This window comes from Galeopterus variegatus, unplaced genomic scaffold (genome assembly GCF_000696425.1).
Source record: "Galeopterus variegatus unplaced genomic scaffold, G_variegatus-3.0.2 Scaffold1270, whole genome shotgun sequence".
Classification (NCBI taxonomy): domain Eukaryota; kingdom Metazoa; phylum Chordata; class Mammalia; order Dermoptera; family Cynocephalidae; genus Galeopterus; species Galeopterus variegatus.
Window position 1 is genome coordinate 410,966 of NW_007727381.1, and position 10,019 is coordinate 420,984.

The following is a 10,019-nucleotide window of genomic DNA, read 5'->3' on the forward strand; positions in this document are numbered from 1 at the left end:
AACCCTTGGCTTGGTGTTGTCAGCACCATGCTCAGCCAGTGAGCGAACCGGTCATCCCTATATGGGATCCGAACCCGGGGCCTTGGTGTTATCAGCACCGCACTCTCCCGAGTGAGCCACGGGCCGGCCCAATATTCCAGCTTTGCACCTAGGTATAGTATGTGAGTGTTAATCTTTTCTTTTAAAATCTGCGTTTGCATATTATATGCTCATATGTGATACATTTCATGATTAAATGGAAAAAGTATATAGACTATAAAAAACTGGAATTATGAGTAAGGACATAACACCTGTAAAAATGAAAATGATGGTCTTTAAAATATTCTTTTAATACTGTTAAAAGTGATCGTACAATAAACATAATTGAGGGGAAAAGAAAAAGAACCGAGTTACTTTCAATTTGTGAACTGCATACATGTTCAATTTATGTAATATTTGTTTTGCAGGATGGCATCAGAATTAATGTAACCACCCTGAAAAATGATGGGGAGGTATCTAAAGAACAGGTTTGTCTCCTTTTAATTATGTTTTTAATGTATCATGTAGCTAAGTGTTGTTCAGCCTGATTTATTTTTACCTACACATCTAATTTAGTTAGTTAATGTAATTTTGACCTGAAGAGTTTGTCATTATGTATAAACCATTGGAATTAATGTATATGCTGCTTTATTTAAAGGTTGTTCTTAACATAACCTATGAGAATGGACAGGTATATGTAAATGACTTCCCTGTAAGTAGTGGTGTAACCCGAATAAGCTGTCAGACTTTGATAGGTGAGTACTACAGAATTATTTCCGTATTTGTTCTGTTGTTAATAAAACTAAATTAGTAAAATAATTCTTGGATGTTTTATATTTCCATTTTATTTAATTAATTTACTTATTTATTTGGCACCTGGCTGGTATGGGGATCCCCTCGACCTTTTAAAATAATAATATATGTACATGATTACTGGAATATATAATAACACTAATGTGTTTAAAGCTATATTCTTTATATTGGGTATTCCTGGCATGTTCACTTTTTTTCTTTCATGAGATTGGCATTGATGGAACTGCATTTCTGGTAGGCTGACATCAGCATAAGAATGTGCATAGAGGCAGTAAATGGTATAGCCAGAGCCATAATCTTAGAGGGGTGCTTACCACAACTGTAAAAAACAGAGAAAGTGAATTGCTATCAGATTATGTAGTTTTCAGTTTCCTCTATCCTCATATCAGTAGAACTTTTTTTTTTAACCTTTTAAAATTTTGAGTTGTTTATAGATAAGCAGATACGTTACATTGGAATGTACCATATTATTTGAATGAAATAACAAATGAGGAATATGGGGGGGTGGTCTTCAAAAAGTTCATGAAAAGATTTGTATTATCTTTTAATTCTGTCTTTCCATGAAGTTTTTGAAGTATCCTTATATATAGGATTATTACCTGTTTTAATGTATGCATTTCAAGCAGTAAATTTTCTTTAAGGACTTGTATTCTATACTTGATTTATTACATATTTTAGTTATCATTTAGTTCAAAGTGTTTTCTAGTTACTTGTTGTGCAATTTCCTTGTCTTATAGGTCATTTAGAAGTATATTGCTTAATTTCCAAACATTTGGGACTTTTATACTGATTTTACCACTGTATAATTTCAACCCTTTGAAATTAGATTTGATTATGACTTAGAATAAGGTTAGTTTCAATAAATGGTCCTTTCCATGTAAACTTGAAAAGAAAGTAAACTATGCAATTAGTTGAATATGGTGTTCTGTATACACCAGGTCAGATTTTTAGTCATGTTCAATCTTTTATGGAATTACTAATTTTTTTGGTTGCTTGCTCTATTAATTACTGAAAATGGTATGTTAAAATCTCCACTATGAGGATTTGTCTGTTCTCCTTTCAGTTCTGTCACTTTTTTGCTGTACGTATTTTGACACAATATTACTAAATGCATACAGATTTATAACTATCGTGTCTTCCTGGTGGATTGACTCTTTATCACTATAATATGTCTCTCTTTATCTTTAGTGATGTTCTTGCCTTAAAATCAGCTTTGCCTTTATTAGTTTAGTGATAACTGCTTTTTAACAGGGGAGGAGGGGAGGTAAATGTTGTGTGGTATATCTCTCCATTTTCTTTTACTCTTTCTGGGACCTTATATTTAAGGTGAATATCTTATAAGCAGCATATGTTAGTTTTTTTAATTGTTTGTCACTCTGTCTTTTAGTTGGGATTTTAATTTATTTATATTAATTACTGATATATTTGGATTTAAATCCTCCATCTTAATTGTTTCCTTTGTCCCACCTGTTCTGTTTCTTTTTCTTCCTCTTTTTGCCTTCTTCTTTTTGTTTCATAGTTTCCCTCTATTTTGTTGGTTTTACATTATTTCATTATTCTTTTAGTGGTTACCCCAGATAGCAACAAATTAGTGCTTTTATCATTTCTCAAACAATGCAAGAACCTTAGAACGAATAAATAAACTCCATTTGTTCCCTTTGTGCCTTTGTGTTATCATGCATTTTAGCTCTTTGTGTTCTTAAACCCCATGCAACATATTTATTATTTTATATAGTCATGGTTACTCTTTCCGTTGTTCTTCATTTCTCTCTGAATATCTGTGCTCTTTTCTGGGGCCGTTTTTCTTCTTCTTTTTTTTTTTAATAAAGATGACCAGTAAGGGGATTTTAACCCTTGACTTGGTGTTGTCAGCACCACGCTCACCCAGTGAGCTAACCGGCCATCCCTATATGGGATCCGAACCCGTGGCCTTGGTGTTATCAGCACCACACTCTCCCGAGTGAGCCACGGGCTGGCCCGGCCGTTTTTCTTCTTCTTTTTTTTTTTAATAAAGATGACCAGTAAGGGGATTTTAACCCTTGACTTGGTGTTGTCAGCACCACGCTCACCCAGTGAGCTAACCGGCCATCCCTATATGGGATCCGAACCCGTGGCCTTGGTGTTATCAGCACCACACTCTCCCGAGTGAGCCACGGGCTGGCCCGGCCGTTTTTCTTCTGCCTAAAGAATTCCCTTTAGTATTTTCTAGTATAGGTTTGTTAGTGAGTTATCTGAGCTTTTGTTTGTGTGAAAACATCTTTATTTTGCTTTCGTTTTAGAAGGATATTTTTGCTGGTTATAGAAGCATAGGTTAGCATTTTTGTTTTAGTACTGAAATTTCATTTTATCTCCAGCTGTGTGAGACTGCCAAATGCTCTATTTAGTTTTGCTGCCTCTTAGTCATTGCTTTTTACTCAGCTTTTCTTCTTTTTATTTTAGTGGCCAGCCAGTATGGGGTACCAAATCCTTGACTTATAATGTTCAACACCGTGCTCTAACCAATTGAGCTAACTGGCCAGTCCCTGTACTCAGCTTTCCAGCTTCTTCACCTTTCAGCTTGTGAATTGGCAAATGCCTTATGGGGAAAAGTAGCATAGGATATTGTACTCACCTCAGTGAGCTCTCTCGGCCTCTTAAGTGCTGGAGTCCTTTTAGCTCTCAGATGCCTCTAGACTGGTGTGGGTTTTGAGTGTATATGTGAATGTGTATTTTCTACATCTTTTCTAGTGATTCTCAGCAAGAGGATTGGTGTACTACAAGCTGATCCACTGTAGCTAGGAAAAGAAGTGCTAGTACTGATTTAAATAATAATTCTTTTGATGTTGTAGTCACTGAGAATTGACATGGAGTGCAACCTAGCTGCTGTATTTATTATAGCCATTTTTCCAGTCATCTTGGTTGTTGTATTGAGTTTGTTCCTTTTATAGCTGAAGTAAGTGCTTATCCAATTACAATAAGAATCTTTAGAATATCAAATGCATCAACAACAACAAATCTTCTTTAATTCTTTTTAAAAATTTCTTCTTTGGCAGGTGTTTGAAGGATCTTCCAAAAGATTGGAAAGATTCATATTATCTTTTAATTCAGTTTTTCCACGAACTCTTTGAAGTATTCTCATATTAGTAATTTATTGCAGCATAACAATTTAACACAAAACTCAGTAGCCTAAGACAATATCTACTGTTTCATAGTCTTTGTAGGTCAAGAATCTGACCGTGGCTTAGCTGGGTCCTCCGGCTCTCACAAAGCTACCGTCTGCTGCCTAGCTCTTTCATGTGGTTATTGGCAGGATTCAGTTCCTTGTGAACTGCTGAAGGTACCCCTTGGTTTTCCTCACCACATGTTGGCTGGAGGCCTCCCTCACTTGCTTGTCATGTGGACCTCTCTATGGCGCATCTCACAACATGGCAGCTGCTCTGCTGCCTAGCTCTTTCATGTGGTTATTGGCAGGATTCAGTTCCTTGTGAACTGCTGAAGGGACCCCTTGGTTTTCCTCACCACATGTTGGCTGGAGGCCTCCCTCACTTGCTTGTCATGTGGACCTCTCTGTGGCGCATCTCACAACATGGCAGCTGCTGCTTCAGCGAGAGGACAAGACACTGCAAACAAGAGCAAGTACTAGCAAGACAGAAGTCACAGTCTAATTTAATCATGGAAGTGACAGTCCATCATTTGTGCTGTGCTCTGATTGTAGAAACAAGTTACTAGGTCCAGCCCACACTGGGGGGTTGTGGGGTGGGAATTAAACAAAGGTATGAATACCTGGAGGCAAGGATCATTGAGGGCCACTTTTGAAAGCTGCCTACCACAGTAAGGAAGTCAGAATATGAAGGGCTTTTGTTGTTTTTAATTTATTTCTGTTCTACAGTAGGGGTACTAGATTTGGGCACTAAGGAGTTGTCACTTTGTATTTATATGACTGTATTTTCTCACCCATTCAGTCTCTTATGCCCTAGACTTTGGGCATGCAGACAACCTGACAAGGAGCCTACCGTTCTGTAAGGGAGACCAGTGGATAAACAGTCAGTTAAAACACTGAGATGGACCATGAGTGAAGGAACGTTTTACTGTTATGAGCTTCAAAGGATATTAGGGGGTTAAGCACTCTAGCAAGAGGAACAAGTGCTAAGACGAACCTGAAGGAGGAGGACCAGGGAACTACCAGAAAACCAGGATGCCATTGAAGGCTGTTTGAGCAAGAAGGCTGTATAATCAAAACTAAATCATAGTGAGATTAATCTGGCACTGTTGTATGAATGGTTTGGAGAGGAGGGGGACTAACAGGGAAACAGGTAAATATTGTAATAGTAAGTGGCTAATGAACTAGATATTGGGATATTCCAGGCAAAGGGAAGAGCTCTATAAAGACACAGAATCAGTTTCAACAGCTCGGTCTGCATTCAGAATATGTACCTGGGTTTTTGTTTGGCAAATTATCCTCAGATTGTTCGAGGGACAGAAACTTAATGCTCCTTTTGAGTTTCATTGGTATATGTTGCTCTATCTTTTTCCACAGCATTTTCTACCTTAATAGAATAGCCACTGGTGCTACAAACCAACTGCAACTACTGTATCCCACCTCTGTTGGGGTGGGGATGGAGGTTTCCTAGCTAGAGAGAAACATGGCCAATAGCTAGTCCTACTCCACTGTCCATTACTAAGGAATAATTACAGGCATCTTTTACACCGTTCCCCATTCCTGCCCTTTCCAACAGTAACAAGTCACTTACTGGTGAAAGGATTGAGAAAAAAATTCACCATCCTTACTGCTTGGGCCCCTTCTATCACTGGATTTTGTGGATGAATGGATGGATGAATGAATGTGCTTCTTTTGCTAAAATATGGGATTGACTGTATCTTTTGGCCTGCCTTGTAAATAGTTATACCATGTTGGCTCCTCATTACCAACCTGTACAAAAATATAGGAAGAGTGTTACTAGTGTGGCATTTCATACAAAATCTAAAGACCATCAAGCATTTTTCCCTTCTCAAATGGGTTTGAGCAGTTGTAAGGATTTGTCAAATCATCTTTGTTTTTATGAATCTGAAACAGCATTGAGATCTGGGATGAAGAAAGCCAAAGAAATTGGTTTACAACTGTCTTATTCCATTTAAATGTCATCAAAATAATCAAATCTAGTAACATTTGGTGGCAATTTTTGTTCAAAGCTGTCACTACTTTTTCTTATAGAGAAAAATGAAAATCTGGAAAATTTGGAGGAAAAAGAATATTTTGGAATTATCAGTGTAAGGATTTTAGTTCATGAGTGGCCTATGACATCTGGTTCCAGTTTGCAACTAATTGTCATTCAAGAAGAAGTAGTAGAGATTGATGGAAAACAAGTAAGATAGTATGCTTATTAATTGGGAATTAAGTTGTAATTTAAATTTGTGCCAGGTATTATTTATGTGTTTGGTTACTTTATTTGTTTCTAACTTGATAAGGAAGGTACCCTACTGTTGCATGTATCCAGTCATTTAGAATTTTTGTTTAATTATTTTAGCATTTGAAGTGTATTCATTTTCTAAAAATTGCTCATATTCATACATGTTTATATCACTTAAAAATGTTATGAACGTCAGAAAAATTTTAAAATGTTATGAACATCATATAGCAGAGAAAGTAAGTGAAGAGATTTAAGAATAAGAATTTGGTTCAGGGCTGGCCTGTGGCCCACTCGGGAGAGTGCAGTGCCGATAACACCAAGGCCACGGGTTCAGATCCTATATAGGGATGGATGGTTTGCTCACTGGCTGAGCGTGATGCTGACAACACCAAGCCAAGGGTTAAGATCCCCTTACCAGTCATCTTTTTTAAAAAAGAAAAAAGAATTTGGTTCATAGCTCTGCTACCATTCCTCTAAGTATCTATGAGTGTAAATGAAATGGAACTAAGATTAAGCTTATAGGGCCGGTTTTTCCTAGTCCATCTTCTAACTTTATCAGAATTAAAACACATTTACTAAATAACTATTGTGGTCAAGACACTTTTAGAGATTCAGATGTGCATAACACAAACTCTGCTAAGAACTTAAAGTCTAGTAGTGAAAGAAGGGAAACATATATATAATAGAAAATGCAATGTGTGTGGAAAGAGATAAGAGGACTTCATTATGTATTTACAACCCCAAAATATCATTATGTATTTACAACCCCAAAATTTACAACCCCAATTACCTTTTATAAAAGGTAATTAATTTCAGAAGACTAGCAGGATATTTGTTGCAGCATTGTTTATGATAAAAAAAACAAAAGCAAAACAAGAACCCTTGTAACTCTTTATCAGTGGGGGCTTGACTAAATAATGTCACACATCTGCATTGGGATTCTGTGCAGCTGAAGAAGTCCAAAATCTAGTAGGTTGGGGGGGATAAGTTGCAAAATAGTATGATTGCCTTTGGGTAAAACAAAAGTATTATATTTGTTATATGTACAAAAATGCAGAGAAAATTTCTGGAAGGAGAAACTTAAGTTATCTCTAATGAGTAGGAATGACTGGCCAGCTGCCCCCCCCCCCCAAAAAAAAAAGTGAGTAGGAATGAGTAGGGGGTGGAGAGACTGACTTTCACTTTCCTTCTATGTTTGATTTTTTTTAACCAAAGAAATTACTTTATAATAAATTATAAAATGAATTATTAACATGTTCACAAGTTAAATCATTTGTCACTTTAGTTATCTTAATAGAAGCAAATTTCAATGGAGAGGACCACAATTTTCAGCTTAGCTAAATTACTTTGTGCTGTTAGATCATAAGATTTACAGAAAAAAAGACCTAACGTGAACATTTGCTTTTCCACTTGCTTGTTACGATGTTTTTGAGACTCCCATTTCTTCACGGTAACAGTGAAAATGCCTATCTTGAAGGATTGTTAAAGGTCAAAGTCATAATGCAAGCAAAGCACATGCAGAGTAAAGAAATATTAATGCCCCTCTCACCTTTTAGTTTGGATTTCCCCTGAAGAATTGTCATTCCCATTCCTTTCTGATAATTAAAATTCTTCTAATGTATCAGTTTCTTCCTTTTGCCTTTGGCTGCCAGGAAGCTCAGGACTTTTTCTGAACTTTTTAATGCTTACCTGCACAGAAGACAGTGTTGTAATTTTTTTGTTTTCTCTTACTGTTGTTTTATTTGCTATGGGCTCCTTTGCAGGAAAAGAAGCAATGTAAAATTAAAAACCAAGTGTGTAACCTACTTTATCGGTGACAGTTGGAGTGAGTCAGACAATTGTATTGTACTTTCTTCTCAACGAGTTAATACAGAACTTTTAAGTAAAATCATCCCTTCACTTCTCTGTTCTTCAGTTCTTATTCTTGTTAGTCATTGTCAACTGGGTGGGCATCTTTTATCCAAATTCTATGTATTGATGTAAATGCATACTAGATAATTATAATTGTCTATCAACCTAGACTCTTGTTCTGCATTTTTCACTCCAGACAGAGGTTCCCAGACTTACTTGGTTCACAGCATTCTTAGTGTGCCAGCAATTTTTTTGATGCCCTTACCTAGGCCAAAAGAAAAATTTAAAGAGAAATATTTTTATTTCATTCTTAAATTACTTACTAACAGGATGTGTGTACCTATGGGGCATTACAGAGTACCTCATTTCTTGGAATCTGATTGGATACTATCACCTTCATTTCCTGTTCAACATTATGTGCTTTTTATTAGTAATCTAGCTCTGCAAAGGTATGACTTCATTGAAGGAATGTAGTACAATCTAATGTTGAAACCACGAACTACCCTGAAGCTAGTATTACACATGAAGTCTCCTGACAATTTAAAATATTCTCTGGTGCCTCTGAGTTTTCTGTGCCAACCCAGGGGCCTCAGTGCAGCTTGGGAACCATTGACTTAAACTCTTTTCCTACCAATGCATATGTAATCTTACTACTTCCCCCCCCCCACACACAGGAACCATTGACTTAAACTCTTTTCCTACCAATGCATATGTAATCTTACTACTTCCCCCCCCTCCCCCCCCCACACAGTTACCTCTTTTTATTTCAGTTTTATTTATTTTATTAATATTATTTTTAGTTGATAAATGATAATGGTATACAGCTTACCTATTCTATTTATGGTTGCATAATTCTGAAGTAGTTAGGAAAAACCAAAATGTTTTTCCTACTCTCATACTCAATATAATAATACTTGGAATAACAAAAGACCACGAATAGCCAAAGCAATACTGAGCAAAAAAAATAAAGCTGGAGGTATTACTCTACNCGTTACCGGTTAGTAAAAAAAAAAAAAGACAAAAAGGAAAAAAGAAAAAAAAAAGATTAAGCTTATAATAGTGAGTGCTCAGGCAGACAAGAATATAATTAGAGATGCAAATTAAATGCCGGGGGGGGGGGGGGGGGCGGTTAAAAGGAATTGTCTGAATAGGACAAGTTCTTTAGTTATAGAAATCAGGGAGGAAAATTCACTTGCAAATTCATAGGGGCTGTACCATAATTTAAAGTAAGGAATAATTACTTATTTTCTTTCATAGGCTCAACAAAAGGATGTTATTGAAATTGATATGTTAGTTAAGAACCAGGGAATACTTAGACAGTCACACTACGCCCTTCCTTTGGAAGAAAGCATGCTGTACTCTATTTCTCGAGAAAATGACATTTTATTTACCCTTCCCAACCTCTCCAAAAAAGGTAATTTAAAAGACCAATATTTAAAGTATTAAGGAAATTATTGCTTTAGTTGGCCGCTTTATATGTGAAAGAAAGTGATTCAAGAGGCCGGGTACCGTTCAAGCTTTTTTAAAGAAAGAAATCTGCTGGGCTGTGCTCAAAGTAGGAGGCAGCCAAGGGCTGCCCTGGAAAGGGGACAGCACCAGGTGTGGGGGTGGTAGAGCTTATATTGGTATGTTGGTGCCAAGAGCTGGGTGATACCGTCAAGGTGGGTTGGGTGATACCGTCAAGGTGGGTCATTATGCCAATGTGGGTCGGGGTGGAGAACTACCTCCTTGCAGAAGGAAAAGGGGTTTCTGTTTAAGTCAGGAGGCTTCTCATAAAGGGAAGGGGGGAGGGGAGGGGAGGAGGTGGACAGGCCCATTTTGTACTTGGGCTTGTCTAAAGTGGCACTGGTTATGTTCCAGATCTATTAATATGCTCTTGAATTTTATAATTTTTACACTATTTGTAAGAGCTGCTAAATATCTTTAATTATAGTTAATATGCTTGGAAAT

General features: G+C 36.8%; 1 protein-coding gene across 1 annotated transcript in view; it reads left to right on the forward strand.

The window, feature by feature from the left end:
* GINM1 (glycoprotein integral membrane 1) overlaps positions 1-10,019 on the forward strand; it is a gene marked incomplete at its 3' end in the record, with an annotated part of 13,306 nt that overhangs the window by 1,087 nt on the left and 2,200 nt on the right. Inside the window, exons 2-5 of the mRNA XM_008575987.1 lie at positions 447-506; positions 677-773; positions 6,023-6,174; positions 9,327-9,483. Of these exons, the coding sequence (XP_008574209.1) occupies positions 447-506; positions 677-773; positions 6,023-6,174; positions 9,327-9,483 (466 nt within the window). The remainder of the gene's footprint in view (positions 1-446; positions 507-676; positions 774-6,022; positions 6,175-9,326; positions 9,484-10,019) is intronic.